This window comes from Artemia franciscana, chromosome 17, assembly GCF_032884065.1.
Source record: "Artemia franciscana chromosome 17, ASM3288406v1, whole genome shotgun sequence".
Taxonomy (NCBI): Eukaryota; Metazoa; Arthropoda; class Branchiopoda; order Anostraca; family Artemiidae; genus Artemia; species Artemia franciscana.
The window spans coordinates 17,333,355-17,355,553 of NC_088879.1; the positions used below are offsets into that span (position 1 = coordinate 17,333,355).

At 35.0% G+C, this 22,199-nt stretch overlaps 1 protein-coding gene across 2 annotated transcripts in view; it reads right to left on the minus strand.

The window, feature by feature from the left end:
- Window positions 1-22,199, minus strand: part of LOC136037941 (plexin-A4-like) — a 317,250-nt gene that overhangs the window by 78,423 nt on the left and 216,628 nt on the right. For both annotated transcript variants that reach the window (XM_065720812.1, XM_065720810.1), the window contains exon 12: window positions 3,257-3,434. In XM_065720812.1, the coding sequence (XP_065576884.1) occupies window positions 3,257-3,434 (178 nt within the window). The remainder of the gene's footprint in view (window positions 1-3,256; window positions 3,435-22,199) is intronic.

Sequence of the window (22,199 nt, forward strand, 5' to 3'; positions counted from 1 at the left end):
AAGTTGCTAGGCGAGTGTGCAAATACCGAAATTGCCCCAGGTGCTGATTACTTACCTACACCTCTTGCCTATAGTATAGGAGCTGAATGTCAAAAAAGACTAACTAAAGTATTTTTTCTTTTTTCGAGTCGTGATACTGCTTTTAAGTGGAAATCTCCGTCCAAGATGCTAAGCAATTAGGCACTAGTTTCGAACTAAAATTAGGCTAAAATATCAATGGAATTCAGAGTTGGGATGGTTCCCTTGCTTTATCACCAAAATATTTTGAAGATTCAAAAAGTCGCATTTTCCCAAAGATTCGAACGTGGTGGCAAAGAATTTGATAAGCAATTTCTTTCGCGGTTTTGATTGAGCTTGTTATCTCGTGTTCAACGTTTAAGACTGAAGCAAAGGAATATATATATATATATATATATATATATATATATATATATATATATATATATATATATATATATATATATAATATATATATATATATTATATATATATATATATATATATATATATATATATATATATATATATATATATATAAATATATATATATATATATATATATATATATATATATATAATATACATATATATAAATATATCAATCACCGAGATATATATAAATATATATCATAAATATATCATCAATCAGTAGTTGTGTCCCTGTGTCATATAAATAGATTGTCACGTTTACTGACTCTTGAACATGCAATATATAATTGTCCATGGGAAAAACAATCCGTATTCAGATCTAATATATTCTCTAAGGCCAACCTGACTTTCATACATAATGATGATAGAAGGTAATAAGCTTACCTAAGCTATGGATGTCAGGTGATTGATTTTTCTTCTAACGATAATCACCTGACATCCATAGCTTAGGTAAGCTTATTACCTTCTATCATCATTATGTATTCAGATCTATACCTCATTATTCTAATGATGTGTCCCTGTGTCCCGGTCGTCATTCATATTCCCTGTGTCCCGGTCGTCATTTGTGTCCCGGTGTCCCAGTTTGTAATTTCTCTTTGAGTGTCCTGGTCGTCATTTATGTTCCCTGTGTCCCGGTCGTCATTTGTGTCCCGGTCTGTAATTTCTATTCGAACAATCCCTGTTTCCCGGTCGTCATTTATATATCCCGCCTGTGCCCCTGGCGTCCCCGTTGTAATTGTGTTCCTGTGTCCCGGTCGTCATTTATATTCCCTGTGTCCCGGTCGTGATTTGTGTCCGGGTGTCCCAGTCTGTAATTTCTCTTTGAGGTTCCCGGTCGTCATTTATATTCCCTGTGTCCCGGTCGTCATTTGTACCCCGGTATGTAATTTCATCAGTTGACAAACATGACGTCAGTCGACAAACAATTTCATGACGCATACAGCTCAATCCTTATAATGATGTCAGTCGACACACAAACATGACGTCACTCGACACACACACAGGCAGCTTATTTATATATATAAGTGTATATATATATATATATATATATATATATATATATATACATTTATATATATATATATATATATATATATATATATATATATATATATATATATATATATATATATATATATATATATATATATATATATGTATATATATATATATATATACATATATATATTGCTATCCCATCGCAAGAAAACCAACTTTAGAAATAAGAGACCTAAAATTTTGCTTTTAATGATGATCAATATTCCTTGAAGAACTGAAAAAACCATATCAGTTTTTTTGTGACTGCTCCGTTACTACAAATGACTCGGCAATGGGAAAAGACATTGAAAAAAAGATAATGAATTAGCGCAAAAACCAACTGAACTGAGGTTAGCTAAGAAAACTAAGTAAGTCCTGATTCATTGCAAAACGAGTTGCGACACTAAATGTGTCTTGGCCCGTCCGTTACTCCCTCTTCCGTAAAAATCAGGTTTTGAAGTATATGCGCCATTTATTGTAGCGACCCTTCTTGTATGGATCATTGATGTCTGCAAAGTTGATAAGCCTTTTTTCTTTCCATTATTGTTATTTTTCTCTTCCATGTAGCTTTGTAACTTCAAATTGCATTTAATCGAAGATTGTCTTTTCAGGGAATATATTTGATTCTGGGTGGCTGAGCGGGTTTGGGGACATTGTACTTTATCCTTTTTTTCTACAACAATATCCATTTATCTTCGTGTTAATTTATTGACATTTAATGATCCGAAACAGCTCCTCCATAATCAAAGCAGTTGGCTCTCAAATCACTCTTTCTCCGTTATATTTTTGACAAACAACTTCCCGAGACAGTTAAAAACATAGTCCATCTGTCATTCAACAAAAAGCTAATTTTCTCTAAATGAAAAATCCAGTTATAAAGAAAAAAAAATGCCCCATTATTTATGTTGGTTCCTTGCGACAAAAGGGAGAATACATTTATCACTTGAGATGAATATAAGCTTATCTTGGAAATAAATAGGCCGCAGGAAAATTGAGTCAGGAGTCTTGGCTTACAGAGAAACAGGCCTATTTTAGGAAAACAGTATGACATTAACTATCCTTGATTTCTGGCATATAAGCAAGAATTTATTTTCCAGAGAGAATGAGAGAAAACTTTATCAAAATAGCAAAAAAAAGACTAACAACCGAATTATACCAATGTAATCATAGCACCAACCTAGACACGAACGCAGGTAATAGCATTTGCAAAACTCTATACTAATTGCTAACTCACACATGCTATCACTTGGTCTAATCAGAGTGTTTTTCTTTCTTTTTCTTTCTTTCCTTTTATTTTAAGGCGCGCTCTGTGCATTTTTTTGGGAGGGGGGAGAATTCCTTTCTATGACGAATTCCAGCAATGATTTGTAAAGGTATTCAGCAATAGATTGGCGCCATGGCTAAACTTAAAGACTACTAATTATGGAAAAGCAACACATAGCCATTAAAAGGATCGCGAAAATTACAATACGTCTTGCGGAGGAAGCCCAAACCTTCCCCTCCCCCTCACTCGTATGTTTACAAATCTAGTATATGGGCTTGGTTCAACTACAAACATGGGACGTCGAATTGTTTAGTTGATCACTTCCTATGAAGGCTACATAGAGGCACGCTTTATGCTCTATCTAGGAAAATACACACACAGGATATCGTACGCAAGACGATTCAAGACTTAGGAGTCAGAGTTAGGGCACAAAATTTCTCATACCCCAACTCTCCATGCCGGAGATTCCATCAGTGAAAATAGCAGATTTTCCCTTCAGTAAAGGACACTAAACTGATTATTTACCTGAAGTCAGCAACACGAACAATAACTGGTCCACGTCTAGCTTCACTTATTCCAGGACTATCAACAAGACAGACAATTTTCCTAGTCCTTACATAGAGGTGCTCGTATGGACTGCATTGCATGCCAGCAACAGTAACACCACCATAAATGTCTTTAAAGACTTTTCCTAAGTTTACACCTGTAAAAAAAACAGTAAGTAATTAGATCCAATAGGTTACCCAATTAACACTTTTTAACAGCGAATCTCTAAACGCCATCAATTACTTCACAATACACAGCTAGTGAACAACAGGTCATTAAAGAAGAACTTTTTATTAGAACAATAGCACCATAGCAATAGCGTCAGAAAAAGCCTAGTAAATAACTAATCCTAGCCCATAGTAACCAAAAATTTAAAATGAGTAAAACAAACTGTTAAGTGAGGGAAAAATCGAAGCTAAGCCGAGAAGGGTAACTATTATTTTGAATAACATTAATAACATAAATAACACTGAAGATAAAAGTTTACACCGAAAATAAACAACTTCAAAAGACTGCTTGGAATTCAAAAACACTATCAAGTGATTTCGTGTAATTATTTAAGATCAGAACTACACTTGGAGAGCAACAAAATATTTGGTTGCAGCACTGGTATCAAATTACATTTCTTACATGACCCTGTTACTGATTTCCAAATAGTAATTAGCAGGAAGGGCTAGCAATGGACACAGTATCAAGGTAAACGGGGATAGTAATGGGCTTTATATACACGTTTATCATTTGGTAGTAAAAATATTTCTACTATTTCATGATCACTAATTAGATTGCAGTACGTACATCGCCTCTATTGGACAAAATATTCTTTGTGGACAGCATATTTGGAAAGTGTAATGTTTATTTTCACTAATCCTCACATTTTGTACTTTTGAGACAAAAAGAGGGCATCCCATAGCTTAAAAAACGTTGTAAAACAAAGTGTGGGCATTTTTGGATTAAAAGCCAAAATTTAGCAAAAACTTTCACTTTTTCGACTAAAACTGCTTTGAACTCTTTCAAAGGAATTTAACGACAGTCGGTCGTTAACATAAACATATGCTGTTTCCTCTGTATAACCTCAATGGAACCTCACTGACTTACAAAATAAACAGATGAATACTTGTCAATCTAGGCGTTTTATTTAAGCCCACCAGCCATGGAAAATGGAAGAAGGAACTTATTCTTTTTCTCTCTCTGCCACTCTCAATCAGGGCATTTCTCCCGCCAGTCCTAAATTCATAAGCTGTATATCTTCTCCGTTGTTTCTACTAGCATCCATTTCCCAAGTAAACAACCTTTACTTTATTCCTAGTGAATAAACTGTATGCTTGACAAGATTTTCTAATTCTGGGTTCTGACCAAATCCAAAAGTTTCTATTGAAATGTAGATTTCACGCTGTTCTAGAAAAAGTCCACCGCCATAGCTGAATCAGACTGTTAAATTTCGTCCACCAGTCTCGTTTACGCAACCCTCTCCCGTAATCGCTACTTTGGTCATATGTCTCGAATTTCAATAATCTGTCTAAAATTTGGGAACATCTGTCTCAAACTTTAACCAAACGTAGATTGTAATTTTGATTTTACTCGAGAAAGAGTGATTTTCATTGGTTGTCAGTGACGCTTTGACTAAAGGAATAAAATACCATTTTCCGTTTCAGTAATATTAAGTCCGTGGAAAACGCATCTGATTAGTTGAAAGTGATGTGGTGTGGCCACTTTCATTTAATCAAAGCCTATCCATGCTACTGTTGGTTCAAATTTGAGACAGATAGTACAGTTTTTATTACTCGCATTGCGTGTGCATGCGACACACTGGTCAAAACAATATACCGGGGGGCGGAAAAGGGGTAAATCTTTAAAATGTCCGTGATATGCGTGGGCCAGGCTAACCACCCAGTAAATTTTATTGCAGGTACAAGGATTTTTTGCAATCTATCGACTTCCATTGAACCCAGTTAGAACCAAGCATTTCTACCCTTCTTTTAGAGCGCATTTAGGAAATTAGGCATTTAGGAAAATGTCGCTTTTTTGCTTCTGTAAATTTTTCTATTTATCACTCAAAGAAGATATATTGGCTGTGAGGCCGGGTAACTGCCGCATATATTTAACACTTCTAGATTTTAGTCCATCTTCAATTTGAAAGTGGCGCCTACCTGCTTGCCTGCTAGAACGGAGCTTTCCACTCGAAATCAGAAACATGGTTTAATGAAACGAAAGCTTGGCTGCACAACTTCAGATACTCCTCTCTGACATAGGCTACATAACTCTACTTCACTTCGCACACCATAGGCTCTGGCTCGTTAACAAGCAAAAACCATCCTTTTTGGCCCCAGGGAAGAGTTCTGCGGAGCTTTCCAAAACCTAATGCCATATTCATCAATCCGGCCTGAGGTCCACATTTTCCGTAAAAACCGCACAGGTCAGACCCTTACCAGTTTCCAGGAATAAGCCGACATCGGCGGCATAAAAAAAAACGGGACAAAACCAAAGTGTTGCTCTCGCGACACAAAAATACACATGTACCTTATATTTCATAAATGCTACATAATACCAAGCACAGACAGCAGTTGGGGTCTTTCACAGAAAGATTTAAGGGATCTTCCGAACTCATTGAGAATAATTAAGAGTGGAATACCTCATGTCTCTACTCTTAGCATCTGTAAATTCAGGACTTTCAAATCCAAACAAGTAGTAATATCCGTGAAGTGATTCACTTGAAAACGGTTCAATTCCATGAAACGGTAAAGCCTTAAAGGGTATATAGATGGGTACCATTGTACAAACTTGCCAACTCAAGTTTCAAACAGAAAGAAAGACATGTGTGACAATAGGGGATTAAGTGAAAGGAATGGCACAAAATATCCCCTTTATGGCAAACAAATCGGAGAAATGATACAAGATTATTATATATACATTCCAAAAAAAGCACTTCGATGAAATTATAATTATAACAAAAAGAGGAAAACAATAGAAGACAAACAACAAAGAAAAGCAATATTCCACTAAGAATCAAAAGGTCAATTCCGTGAAATTGCACCTTTTCATCAAAGAATAGAGTTGAAGACATTTATAGTGCATGGTTACCGAATCGGATTTCCAAAAGATTCAAAGAGAGACTTAATAATAGAGAAATCAAATGAAAACAAAGACAGGAAACGTCCCCTTTATCTCACAGATTACACGATGAAGTGACAACAAATGAAACGTAAAAAAATACTAATTTTGTTAAAAATTATATGGAACTTCATGTATAATCTTATATTATCAACAGCCGCATGTCAATACAAACAGATTACACATACTGTAGAGCAAGGCCGTATCAAGGGGGAAGGGTTACCGGGTTTGAACATCTCCTCCTACCGAAATTGTTGTCCAACTCGTAAAAAAGTAAAAAAAAAAATCATATAAACAAATTTTTGACGCGTTTATAGTGTGTTTGTATCTCCCCCCCGCACAAAAATCCAGGATTTGCCCTTGCTGTACACTGAATTACCCAAACTAAAATATTCCTTCGACTGTGATGAAATAGAAGAGAAAGGTTATATAAATAGAAAACATAGGTATTACACAGTCTAGACAATTTGGTGAGATTAAAAAATATTAAAGGAGTTTGGCTAATTAACAGTTATCATTGTAAAGCATGGGAAAAGAAACGAAAGAAATTTGTATCGAACAGGTGTAAAAAAGCCATCTCCTAAAATTTTATGTGAAGTAACAGTTTGAATCATATCCTAACTGTTGACGAAAAAACGTTTTAACATTCCATGGTAAACAAGCTTAATTTTTAATTACGCCTTTCTCGACCGCCTCATACTCTCTCCAACTTTTATTATGACTAATTTGACATTTTAACTGTTTAGCTTATCTTTTGTCACATGTTCTGATATTTCCTTAAGTTTATTTAAATTCCGGTGAACCAGTATAAATATTATATAAAAGACGCTAGGCTTACAGGAACTAAAATCCATAGTTATCTAAAGTGTTTACCTACAAATTGGTCTAAAACATTCTTCAGACCGCATTCCCAATGAAAAATCTAAAAAGTCTGAAATTTACAGATATAATTACTTATTAATGTAAAAACCAAGGTCGCATCCTGGGAGAGGGGTTAGGGGATTTGAACCCCCCCCGGAAAGGTTGGGCCGACTCTCAAACACGTAACAAAAGGCATATAGGCCTAAACATACTTTGAATATGCTTTTCAATTTTTTTACCCCCCCCTCCTTCCTAACAAAAATCATGGATACGGTCCTGAAAAAGACATATTCAGTAAACGTCAGTTACTAGAATTTAATTTATGGATTATTTACCAATGCTTATCCTTAATATACATTTCAATTGAATACTTTTTTAATATGAAAAAAACCTTTTTCTTTCTGGCAAACAGTCTTTCTACGACGTTGAAATAAAAAAAAAATTAAGGTTTTCTTGTGCTTTAAGTGGTGGTCGGTGCTGCGAGGTTCAATTTTTGTGTTCTTATAATATGTCTAAAAATTTCGATCTAAGCATTATCCTCAACCTCTTTTTTTCAGATGTTTTGTTTGTCGCTCTTTCCAATAAGGATCACCTGAATAAAACGTTGAAGTTTAATTAGATGACATTAATAAAAACATCTAAAAATTGAAATAAAATCGAAACGAAATCTTAAAACCGAAATAAAATAGCTATTCAAGATTTTTCCATCGAAGGTTTGGAGGGTATATTTAATGTAATTTGACCCGCCAGGTTTGGCTAATACAAATAACGCACTTTAAAAAAACATTAGTCTAGTATAAAAATTCCTAATATATTTCTTCACCACCATTAGATTATACGGAAGGCACCCTAAGATTTTCCATTGAAACTATTAGCCATACATTCCTCATTCTGAATACATTTTATCTGAATCCATCATTGTGACCAAAAAACTCGAGGTCAAAATTACAACGCTGGTCATCATTAAGGTGATTGATTTGATTAGTTCTTTCGAGGGCTGGCTTCAATTTATTTGAGAAATAAATAAACTTTTTTTTCTGAATAGAGAAAAACAGTTGAAGAGGGAAGTTAAAACTTAAAACGAAAAAAAATTACCCTGAACAGGAGGGAGGCTTTCGTCTCCCTCAATCCAGCTGACACAAGCGCCAATTCGCGGAAATATTAGAGGGAAAAATATATTTGTCAAAATCTAGGGGTGGGGTATTTTTTTGTTTACTTTAAAAAAAAAGTAAACTGCCACTGCCACTGCACTGCCCGCCGTTTATGTTCAAGTAGTTTGTGGCGCTTCACTGAAAAGAATAAGCTTTGATATTTAGTTGTACAAAATTTTTTTTTTTTTTATGAATAACACATTTGAAATCACCAATCTGTTCCATTGTAGTAAGCTTCCGGTAAAACACAAGCAACGACTTGCATTTTACGAATTGAGATTACGAGTTCGCTCTTTATCGTGCTGGCACCTACAACTGCAACCATGATAATAATACAGCGTTTGAAATCAAAATTGTTTTTACAGCTTACTTTCAATCACAACTATAATTTCTTCTTTTTTTATCAGCGTCAAAATAAATTTTTATTTGTTATGTAGGCTCTTTAGATCCCAATTTTAATGACTTTTGGGATAACTATGTACATTCGTAAGACTGTTCTTTTGAAACGAGGGCAAGTAGATAAAAGCACCCGAATTTTTTACTCACTTATCAATACCTTTAGCACGTGTTCACTCTGCGTGGATCACGATATAAAGGACCAGTTTATGTAAGCCGTGGAATTAGGGAACAATAGCATACACATTCCTAATATATTTCCTAACCACTATAAAGCCCATATGAAAGGGATCATAGATTTCCCATTCAAATTGCAAACCAAGAAATTCTCATTCAAAATTCTTTTTATTACCAGGCTATAAGTAGAGCCCGTTCCTCTTAATACCAAGTCTGATTTCATCATTGAGACTATCGTCAAAATTCCAACCACGGCGGAGATTGACTTTTCCAAAAGTTCTTGTCAAGAGAAAGCAAAAGAGTTCTTAGGGAAATAAATTCCAAGATAGCAAAGAGATCAAGCCTGGAAATAATGACTCAGCTTATTGATGAAACGGGATTCATTTGGAGAATCCTAGTCAAAAAGTAAAGCTGATTGGTGGAAACGGAGTTAATAGAATCTAAGAGGTAAGTAATGTCCAGAGAAATCAGATATTGGTATCACATAGTCTTGGAACGTGCATCAGGGGCACAGGGGCCTTCGGGCGCACCCCCTTAAAATCCTAAAAATATTCTTTTAAATTCTAAACATTTCAATTTTTTTGCTTCCCCTTCCACCCACAAAAGAACTTGCGCAAATTTTTGAGATGGGTTACGTGACTTTTTATTTTTTTTTTACAAATGATTGGCAATATATCCTAATGAAAGGGACTGTTAATGGGGAAACTGTAGCTACTGGGGAAGGTTTCATCAACCACTAGCTCAACTTTATACTCGAGCGTTTTGTAATTCTTACAGCCTTTATGTTTTAGGCATTAGCGCTCTGTTTAAACAAATTACATGTGATTGTTGATGGGGGGAAGTTGAAAACAAGAAATATTTTTCATTATTCTTTCTATTCCCTCCTACAACCACATTTAGATATGGTGATATCAAATTTCTTACTAGTATATTTTTAATTTCTAAGGCTAAAGACTATGGGAAGTTTATAAAGCAGGAAACTCAAGTCGGTCCCACAAAGAAAAGTCGCTTATGTTGTCTGGTGACAATCAGTGCAGCTTCATTACTGTTTTTATTTTTATTTTTTTCCTTCTTTTTACACTCAACACCAATGCTTATGGCGTAAATCTTACAACATTCCTTTTCTTTACATTAAAAAAAATTCAACCCCGTAGCAGTATACCAACTACGGCGATAACATCTTTCAATTCTTACAGATTCATTTTAATGGATCAAGGATTCAGTTCTATCCCATTTCCTATTTTCTCTTATTTCAACCTTACAAAAGAAACCGATTTTTTTCTTGATTTTCCTTTTACTTCACTTCATAGTTATTTGCAATGAAGGAATAGAGGAATTTTTCAATAATAAAAAAAAAAAAAATCATACTAAGAAAGGAAATCTAGCACAGAGTTTGTTAGTATTTGTACAAAATTTACAGCAACATCGTAGCCAATATTAAAAGAAATAAATGATTTCCAATTAAATTATTTAGGATTCCTTAAAATGGGATCTATTCTCTTCTTATAGAAACAAGACAAAGATAAAAAATTACATGCTAGAAAAACCTACGTCAGCAAGATTTTCTATTTATCTTCTACTTATAGTTGGAAACTACAAACTAAAAAGTTTGAAATGAACCCCTTAAGGGACAATTCTTGACTTTAAGACCGTGTCTGCTCTAGGATACGCCAATAAAAAAAAAAAAACACACGTTTATAAGCATTATCCTTCATCACCAGAATATACTTTTGGCGACGCAAAATGTCTACAATACAAATCCTATCACCCAATTAATACCATCTACTTAAAAAAAGGAAAGAATAGGTGAATTGTACAGAAAAAAGATGAAGTAGTGTAAACTTCAAGATTTTGGACGGAAGGATATGGGATCGAAGCCCCCACTCCTGCGCACAAGCTTAATTCAGAAACGATTGGACTGAATCAAAGGTAACTTATAAGAGTGGAGACTGGCGCTAGCATTGACAAAAAACAAACATCAAAGCCATCTAGCTTCTGGCGACACTAGGCATTTTTTAAGAATAGTAATCGTTTTTCTGTCAGAAACTGCGATCTGATATTTACTACAGCACTAATCTTACAGACTGCATAAATTATGTTAATTATTGTTCCTAATACAATGAAAAATTTCGAATATCACCAAAGGCTAGATAGCGTTGACAGCTGTTTTTGTCGACACTAGTGCCAGTTTCCACTGCTGAAGTTACCCATACTCTTTGGACTGAATGATAAGTAACATATGACACGTAGTGACGATTTCTCTCCATTGGGCATCACTAATCTACGAAATGAGCCGCTGCGTAATCACGACTGCTTTAGGATTCAAGAATTTAAAAAAAAAAAAAAAAAAAAAAAAAAAAAAAAAAAAAAAAAAAAAAAAAAAAAAACACACACTTGAAACGCTTTTATTTAGCTTCGTCTGTTTAGATTGTCATTCAAGGAAAAACACATTCCAAAAATAACAATTTCATCTTGTAAGGAAGATCAGGTGCAAGTAGGTAATGCTATGGCTATGGAGTATGCACAGTTTAAGCCTGAAAATTCGTATCCCAATAGTTTTAAATACCCCACGTTTTATGTTTTGGTATTAAAATGATTGCATTTTCCCGTTTAATTTTTTCCATGTAAAAATTACTTTTTTTAATTTTATATTTTTATTTGTGACTATTTTTTATGAGCTAATTGTGCATAATTCTCGATCAAGCATACAAGTCCCCCTTCGTCTCCAGAATAAACTTTTGGCACCGTATAAAGTCTATCTCACTAATCCCGCCAGCTGATCGATACTCTCCTCTGACAATCAGAATGATAATTACTGTAATGCCGTCAAACACAACTTGAGCTCAAAGGGTGTGCAACATACGACTCTTAATGGAGATTTCTCTCCATGGGACAGTACCTATTAGGGAACCAGTATGTAACTCAATATCTCCAAAAATAGACACCCATCATTTAGGAACAACTTGTCTTGATTATCAGTGATAGCAAAAACGGAAGCTTGTTCATGCCATATATTTTTTCTCCGAGATAAAACAATGTCGGTTTAAGGTTGTATATTACTGCTTTATTATCAAAGGTCGTCCCTATAATTTAGCAATTGCTAAAAGGCTTGAAAAAATAGTGTCCTTCGCAATTTATTAGGCTTAAGGCACCAACAAATTTACCAAATTAAAGAAGCAGCATTTTGATAAGCAGGAATAAATAGACACAACTTTTTTCTATAGTAAAATATGGTTTAAGAACAAATACAACATTGAAAAAATATACTTATATCTTAGGGTCAATTCAAAATGAGATTTTGCTAATATTGAGATTTAGATAACGCTAATCTTCGGAATCAGTTGAAATCAAACCCGTACACAACAGTGATTTAGCTAACATTCAGAACTGGACGAGCCAAAAGTGAAGTTCAATTGATTTGAACTTAGTGAAGGCGGAGTAAATCCGAATTTTTCATAGAGTTTTCTTTACAAACAAACAAAATAAATAATAAGCGGAAAAGTGAAAATACAAAAGAAGTGAAATATTGGCAAGAGCTAATGGAAATCGTCAGAGCTCAAAATGTTTGTACAAGAGAAGCAAGGACTAAATGAGATCAGAGACAAAGAAAAATACGTGGGATAATATAATAATATTAGTTGTAATATTATAATATTGCTTATTACAGTTGTAATAGTACAGTTGTAAAACAATAATGTTAGTTGATTTCAGAGCCTAAATATTCATTAGGAACAGCAAAATCTGATTGTGAATGAACCTTTAATAGAACGTTAAATTTAGCAAGCGCCACTTGTAACCTTTTCCAACGGAGAAAGATTCCAACGTACACAAGTTGTACAAGACAATATTAAAGAGAACAGGGGCAGCAGAATTTCACAAGAAGAAAGAATTATCAAAATTAGTTCACTTTTTTCAATTGCATTGGGATTATGGAGAAGAAATAAAGCATGTTATGCGTTAAATCGTGCTTCGCTGTTGCTCATTTCTTAATCGATTATGCACTAAGTAAACTGAAGGAACAGTAAAATAATATTGTACATTGAAGCACCATTTGGTCTCTAGCAGAGGATAGGACTCTGTACAAGGCCATATCCAGGAGGGTGTTTGACCCCCCCCAAAAAAAAATTTATTTAAGTCGTAAAAACTTAACAAAAATAAATATATTTTTTATGTGTTTTTTGGTAAGCCCTCCCCCCAAAAAAAATTAAGCCCCCCTTCCCCCCGCCCCGAAAAGAATCCTGAATAAGACCGTGAGGTAGGTAGGTATGCGTTTATTTCATCAAATAAAAATTACTAAAATTGCACTTACAATCAATAATATACTGCTCAATTTAGGGACCTAAAATGTCCCTGTTCAGCAGCAAAACTACAACAAATAAATGATAACTATTCATTCAAAATCAAAGAAATACGCAAAAAAAAAAAAAAAAAAAAAAAAAAAAAAAAAAAAAAAAAAGACGAAACACTATACAATCTCTAAACAGCCATCTCTCATCATAAAAAAAGAAAAAAAAAGGTATAAAAATTTAAACAATATAATTTATAATTTATTCAAAAAATAATTTTTTATTCTTACTTTAAATAACATAAGATTTTCAGAACACCTAACACTCTCTGGAATTGAGTTCCAAATAACAACACCTACATGTTTAATCATAAACCCAGATCGCGTTGTATGCCTGATTTCACTAGTCAGCTGATCAGAGCTCCTAGTAGAATAATCGTGATAATTTGAATTATATCGATAAAAACTTCTAAAATATTGAGGAGACAATCCATTTAAAACCTGGTATACAAAAATTAAAATCTGTTGAGATTTAATAAAATCAATATTCAAAATATCTAAATCTCTAAAACTATCTCTAGTACTACCACACGCAAGATACTCACCCAAACTTCTAATTGCCTTATTCTGCATAATTTGGACCCTTTTTACATGACTAGAAAAATTGCTTGCATACAATGAACAACCATACACTAAATAAGGATGGACAATTGAATAATAATTGAATAATTGAATAATATCTTAGCTTCGAGCAGATTCCTTCAATTTTATAGCAATTTATTTAAACAATAAGTAAGATTATGACGCTTCTTAGCCATGAATATCACTGAGGATTCCCAAGATTCAGTTGAAAAAAGTCCTAAGGCTTAAAACAAATCCATATATTAAACGGTAATAATTTATGCACTAAATATGCTTTTTGAGAATGATATTTAATTTAAATAATACACTTCCCAAGATCCCAAGCTCTGAAACAAAATCCCAAAATCTTTGGGAGGATGCCAAGGAATGGTAACCCTGCTCTTAACGAACATCCCATAAATATGTAAAGCATAAACACAAGCTTTAGTATCAACATACTTTAAATCCAATATCAAGGTGAATGAATTTGGAAATCTTCAATTTTAAGAAGATAAAAGAACTGAGAGTCGCTAAAGAAAGTGACAAGAAAAGGCGTAAATCTTTCTATTTTCCCTTGAGTTAACAGACAAAAAGTTTAACTTGATCCTCCGCGTAATCACATTGACTGTTCTAACAGAACAGGGAAATCATTTTGATGGCAAATTTTAAATGTTTAGTTTTAATTAAAATGTAAATATCAAGTAAACAAACAATTTTTAGACAATTAAAACTCAATTTTTTAATTTACAAGACGCTAAGGTAGACAAAATAAATAAAGGAAGGCTGAAAGTTCTTACATATTTAATTGAAGAGAATGGGAAATATCCACTGATTTATAACATTCATGTCAAGTCTCTACTAAAAGAGTAGACAGGAAAAATTCAAAGAGGCGAACTATTGGTCCTTTTGAAAGCTACAAGATTTTCTTTTTATTTCACACTTTAATTTACGATGTCCTATTTTTCTTTCCTCCTGATTTAGAATTCAATACAGTATTATACAATGAGTGAAAGTCAATAAGGCAAAATCAGTATATTGCAGTTGCACTACATTTAAAATATTTTTGCATTAAAATTGAACCATCAGAGCAGCGGCAATTCTAGGTCTGGGCAGTGGGGGGACAGCTGCCCCTTAGTTTTTCAGACATCTGAAATTAAATTGCTTTTAGATTATATATTTACACTCCTGTGGTATATCCCCCCTCCCAGACTACGAGGCCTAAAACTACTACTGCATCAGGAACCAACATGACATGAGAGACACCAATCCTTTCGACCTACTTTTTCGATAAATGACTAAAATAACTCGTCTGTGTAGGCACCTTGAACTTCTAACAAAACAAGAACAAATAATTCTGGTCGTTTTACAAGTATTCTTGGCTTAGCAAAACTTGAAACATTAGGTTTTCCAAATAGTATAGCGTTTAGGTGTTTAGAGAACTAAGCTAAATTAACTTAAATTAATAGAAGTATCCGAATAAATTCATGTTTTTGAAACAGAGGAAGAGTAGTTTATCAAAAGGTGGTAAGATCTCTTTTTAATTTAGATGTCGAAGTTCAGAAAAATGGTAGTCAATTTTAGACTGACACTTTATAAAAAAAAAAAAAACTATTTCTCACAATAAAAGAAAATGCGACAAGGAAACAGCTCATCTGGATTCTGAGAAGCGTAGCCCTCCCACTCCCCCCCAAAAAAATAGCAGAAAGATTTACAAAATTTGTATGCCGAAAAAGCAACAGTTCGTCCCAATAGATTAATCCTGTCCTTTCGCAGAGCCAAAGGACAACTTTGTTCCGTCAATGTTTTCTTATCATAAACAGAAAGGATACATTTACATTACCCCAAAAAATTATTATTAAAAAAACTGAGTCAAAAGAGGAAAAAGTCCCTGTGTCCCACCTGTGAATATATATATATATATATATATATATATATATATATATATATATATATATATATATATATATATATATATATATATATATATATATATATATATATATATATATATATATATATATATATATATATATATGTTTTTAACTACTAAAACTTGCGAATATACAACATTCTTCGCTGTCCCATTGTCTGTGCATATAAACAGATTGTCAGGTTTACTGACTCTTGAACATGCAACATATAATTGTCCATGGGAAAAACAATCCGTATTCAGATCTATACCTCATGATTCTAATGATTGCCCTTGAGCTTTGTTGATGATGATTGCTAATCGAACATTCCCTGTGTCCCCGTCGTCATTTCCCAGTCTGTAATTTCTCTTTGAGTGTTTTTAGTTTTTTACTTTTTTTTATTTTTTTAGTTTTTAGTTGTTTTTTTGTAGTTTTTACCTTTTTTTTAAGCCAAGGTTCGAACCTGGAACCTCTCGAACCTAGTAACCTGGAACATAACGCGTTATCAACTCAGCTACATCGGCTTGAATACATTCATTTTTGAATTGGTATATGATGAAATAATTCAGACGTCATATGCGGACAAACATGACGTCACTCGACAGACACACACACACACAGACAACTTATTTTTATATATATAGATAGATGACCAAATAGCCATTGATAAAAGAAACCATGAATCGACGTCATAATTACGACATCATAATTACGATCGACGTCATAATTATGACAATAATTAGGCAGCGTTGTACGGACGAAAGACTTAAAGTTTTTCGTTTCGTCGCTTAAAAATTATGCAGAGAGACGGTTGATAATCTATTAAGATACATGCTTTTATATCATTGAAATAAGCAGACAGATAAATAATTCCATAAGTCTGGGACTAAATTTTCTAAAAAAGCGTACTATTATTTTTTTTAAAGTGTTTTGATCTAGCTCAGGATCCTCAATCCCAACACCAGATAAAGCTTGCCAAGATTGTTTCTTTTAGATAAATATGTATTTTTCGTTTGGCTGTCCTTTTTGTACGACTTCTTTCTCGGTACGTACTATATATTCAAGTATTATTAGCGGCTTAAAAAAGAGCCGAACTCAATTTGGCTAATCAATTACGGAGACATCGGACCAAGAATAAATATGAATATAAGCACTGACAGCCAAATCACAGCGAATCACCAAAACTTGATAATATGCCGGATTAAGTATGACAGATATGAGAAACATTTTGCCAGGAAAAAAAAAGAAAAGAAGAAGCTGCGTAGCCATGATCAGTGTTGCATGCTACCAGGCAACACTAGCTCTTAAAATTTCGTGATTAAGAGGGCGTCGTGGGATTATAAGCTACTGAGATATTATTTTAAAAAATGATTATCTTAGGACAGCATACTTTTTTTTAATGATATTTCTGTACTGGGTGATATTCATCAAAGATAAAGCCGTAACTAGAACCTATTACAAATCGAACCAGGCCCGTAGTTGCCAAAAAAAAAAACATTAAAAAAACTGGCTAGTGAGAATAAAATGTCATTTGTACCTGATTCAGGAACGGTAACTATCATCTGGATTAGTCTTAATAGTAAAATGTTATTCCGAAATAAATTCATGGAAATTTTAAAAAGGCATTAAAAAATAGCCTGGAATCGAAAAAACAAGAGCTAAGAGCTCATATGGTACTTGTGAAGATGCAAGAAGAGCTAAGAGCCAAGAGATCATATGGTATGAGCTCTAACAAAATCCTACGAATCAATCGATTGATTTAAAAGGAAAATAAGAGGCTTGATGCCGGTCAGGATCTAAAATAAGAGCTCTGAGTCACGATGTCCTTCAAAATATCAAAATTCATCAAGATCCGATCACCCACTGGTACGTTATAAATACCAATTTTTTTCTAATTTAACCTTTCCCTTTAGCCCCCTAGATGGTCGAATCTGGGAAAACGACTTTATCAAGTCAATTTGCGCAGCTCCCTGACACGCCTACCAATTTTCATTGTCCTAGCACGTCCAGAAGCACCAAACTCACCAAATCACTGAACCCCTCCCCCCAAATCCCCCAAAGAGAGCGAATCCAGTAAGGTTCCGTCAATCACGTATCAAGGACATTTGCTTATTCTATCCACCAAGCTTCATCCGATTCCTCCACTCCAAGTGCTTTCCAAGATTCCCCCCTCCAACTCCCCCCAATGTCAAAACATCTGGTCAGGATTTGAAATAAGATCTCTGAGACATGAATTCCTTCTAAATATCAAATTTCATTAAGATCCGATCACCTATTCGTAAGATAAAAATACCCCAATTTTCACGTTTTCCAAGAATTTCGGTTTCCCCCTCCAACTCCCCCCAATATCACAGGATCTGGTTGGAATTTAAAATTAGAGCTTTAAAGCACAAGATCCTTCTAAATATCAAATTTCGTTAAGATCTGGCCACCCTTTCGTAAGTTACAAATACCTCAATTTTAAAAATTACCCCCCCTCCAAACTCCAACAAAGAGAGCAGATCCGATCCAGTTATTTCAGTCACGTATCTTAGACATGTTTTTATTCTTCCCATCCAGTTTCATCCTGATCTCACCGCTTTAAGTATTTTCTAAGATTTCCGGTTCCCCCCCAACTACCCCCCCCCAATTTCGATGGATCCGGTTGAGATTAAAAATAAGAGACCTAAGCTATGAGGTCCTTCTAAATATGAAGTTTCATGAAGATCCGACCACTCCTTCGTAAGTTAAAAATAATAATTTTTTCTAATTTTTCAGAATTACAAAATAGAGCAGATCCGTTCCAATTATGTAAATCACGTATCTAAGACTTCTGCTTATTTTTCCCACCACGTTTCATCCCGATCCCTCCAGTCTAAGCGTTTTCCATGATTTTAGGTTCCTTCACCCCGAACTCCCCCCAATGTCACCAGATCCGGTCAGGACTTAAAATAAGAGCCTTGAGACACGATATCCTTCTAAATACCAAATTTCACTGAGATCCGATCACCCGTTCGTAAGTTAAAAATACTTCATTTTTTCTAATTTTTCTAGATTAACCCACCCCCACCCCCCCAACTACCCAAAAGAGAGCGGATCCGTTCCGGTTTTGTCAATCATGTATCTAGGACTTGCGCTTATTTTTCCCATCAAGTTTCATCCCGATCCCTCCACTCTAAGTGTTTTCCAAGTTTTAGGTTTTCCCCTCCCAACTCCCCCCCAATGTCACCAGATCCGGTCGGGATTTAAAATAAGAGCTCTGAGACACGATATCCTTCTAAATAAAAAATTTCATTGAGATCCGATCACCCGTTCGTAAGTTAACAAGAACTAGGAGCTCCTATGGTACTTGTGACGAGGCAAGGAGAGCTAAGAGCCAAGAGCTCATATGGTATGAGTTCTAACAAAATTCTAAGAATCAATAGATTGATTTAAAAGGAAAATAAGAGGCTTAATGCCGGTCAGGATTTAAAATAAGAGCTCTGAGTCACGATGTCCTTCTAAATATCAAAATTCATTAAGATTCGGTCACCCACTCGTAAGTTATAAATAACTAATTTTATCTAATTTTTCCTCTCCCTTTAGCCCCCCAGATGGTCGAATCTGGGAAAACGAACTTATGAAGTCAATTTGTGCAGGTCCCTGACACTTCTACCGATTTTCATCGCCCTAGCACGTCTAGACATTTAAATCAGCTCTGAGACATGAATTCCTTCTAAATATCAAATTTCATTAAGATCCGATCACCTATTCGTAAGATAAAAATACCCCAATTTTCACATTTTCCAAGAATTTCGGTTTCCCCCTCCAGCTCCCCCCAATATCACAGGATCTGGTCGGGAAATAAAATTAGAGCTTTAAAGCACAAGATCCTTCTAAATATCAAATTTCATTAAGATCTGATCACCCTACCGTATGTTACAAATACCTCAATTTTCAAAATTGAACACCCCCCTCCCAACTCCACCAAAGAGAGCAGATCTGGTCCGGTTATGTCAGTCACGTATCCTAGACAGGTTTTTATTCTTCCCATCTAGTTTCGTCCTGACCTCACCGCTTTAAGTATTTTCTAAGATTTCAACTGCCCCCCTCCAATTACACTGGATCCAGTTGAGATTTAAAATAATAGATCTGAGTTACGAGGTCCTTCTAAATATGAAGCTTCATGAAGATCCGATCACTCCTTCGTAAGTTGAAAATACGTCATTTTTTCTAATTTTTCACAATTAACCGCCCCCCCCCAATAGAGCGGATCCGTTCCAATTATGTAAATCCTGTATCTAAGACTTCTGATTATTTTTCCCACCAAGTTTATCATCCCGATTCCTCCACTCTAAGTGTTTTCCAAGTTTTAAGTTTCCTCCTCCCAGCTCCCCCCCCCAATGTCACCAGATCCGGCCGGGATTTAAAATAAGAGCTCTGAGACACGAATAACGAATTTCACTGAGATCCGATCACCCGTTCGTAAGTTAAAAATACCTCATTTTTTCTAATTTTTGTGAATTACCCCCCTCCCCCTCCCCCAAAGAGAGCGAATCCGTTGCGGTTATGTCAATCATGTATCTAGGACTTGTGGTTATTTTCCCTACCAAGTTTCATCCCGATCCAACCACTCTAAGTGTTTTCCAAGTTTTAGGTTTCCCCCTCCCAACTCCCCCCCCCAATGTCACCACATCCGGTCGGGATTTAAAGTAAGAGCTCTGAGAAAAGATATCCTTCTAAACATCAAATTTCATTGAGATCCGATCACCCGTTCGTAAGTTAAAAATACCGCATTTTTTCTAATTTTTCAGAATTACCCCCCCCCCCCTTGCTACCCCAAAAAGAGCGGATCCGTTCTGGTTATGCCAATCATGTATCTAGGACTTGTGCTTATTTTTCCCACCAAGTTTCATCCCGATCCTTCTACTCTAAGTGTTTTCCAAGATTTTAGGTTTTCTCCTCCCAAATCCTCCCCAATATCACCAGATCCGGTCGGGCCCCCCACTCCCCCCCCAGATGGTCAAATCGGGAAAATGACTATTTCTAATTTAATCTGGCCCGGTCCCTGACACGCCTGCCAAATTTCATCGTCCTAGCTTACCTGGAAGTGCCTAAAGAAGCAAAACCGGGACCAACAGACCGACAGAATTTGCGATTGCTATATGTCACTTGGTTAATACCAAGTGCCATAAAAAGCACACCATTGAGATCACCATGACCAAAGAAACAAATAAAGTAAATTCACATTCCCCTGGCTTGAACAAAGAAACAATCATTCGTTTTTGCATTAATAGCAGTAATATATACTCTCTGTTGACAAAAAATTGTAGCTTCGGGTGCAAGACGATGTTAAGGTAGGTATGATGTCATATTTGAGTGACTCTACTGCGTCATTTCCAGAGATTCGTTCTTTACGGCATCCAGCAATGTGTTCTCTCTCACGAGGAATGATTTTGATAGTAGAGTAATGACGGTGAAGTAAAATTGATGGCACTACATCATAGTCCAAACCCTCAGTACTGATCTCTGTTTCATGGCCTTTTAGCCAAGAAGTGTAAATGGAGGCTGGGGACCAGTCATCCAGTACTTTTGTACACGTTTTATGACGTTTGACAATAGAATCATTACACAATAAATAGTTATAATCCGTCTTGCAATATTTATCATTTTATTTGCAGCATAATCCTAAAGTGCAAAAGAATCGCAATTAGTTTTACAAATTTATTGCGATATAGTAGTCTATTTTACTTTTAAGTGTAAATTAATAATTAGGAAAAAGTTCAGCATCATGCAGAAGTTTAAGAATGAACTATTACAAATACTGCTCGAATGTATCCAATTAACTAGTTGAGCTAAAAATGAAGGAAATTACAAATTTTACGCAAAACCTGCCTTGGGAAAACGAAGTATCTGCTAAAACCTCCCAAAATGAAATACATTCACTTACATCTGGAGTCGAAAGTACAGCCACGAAACTTTATTACAATTCCTTTTGTCCTGGCTCCAGCACATGGAGTGAGCACAACATGACTGGAGGGGCATATGCACCACGAGAGTTGCCATGGGGAAACAAAGTTATTGCTAATATCCTTGGAAATGAAATTTACACACAGACACTTAAACAACTGAGGTCTCATTGTAACAAATTGAAATTGATCAGAACAACACGCTATTACCAGCAGCAAATTGAGCAAGAGATGGTGCAAGTAGACAGATATATCAAGTTCATGGTCGAAAATAAACAGGATTGGCAAGCTATGACGGATTGCAAGGGACTTAATTGGGATGTGGTGTTAACAAACACCAATCTTAAACTGGAACACCATTATGATGACATACAGACACCTGAATGGATAAGTTTTTGGTTCAAGTACTGTGTGCCATACCTGCTTGATAAGTCACTAAGCCCAGCCGACGAAAGGGAAGTGAAATCCTTGATTAAGAATTCCTGT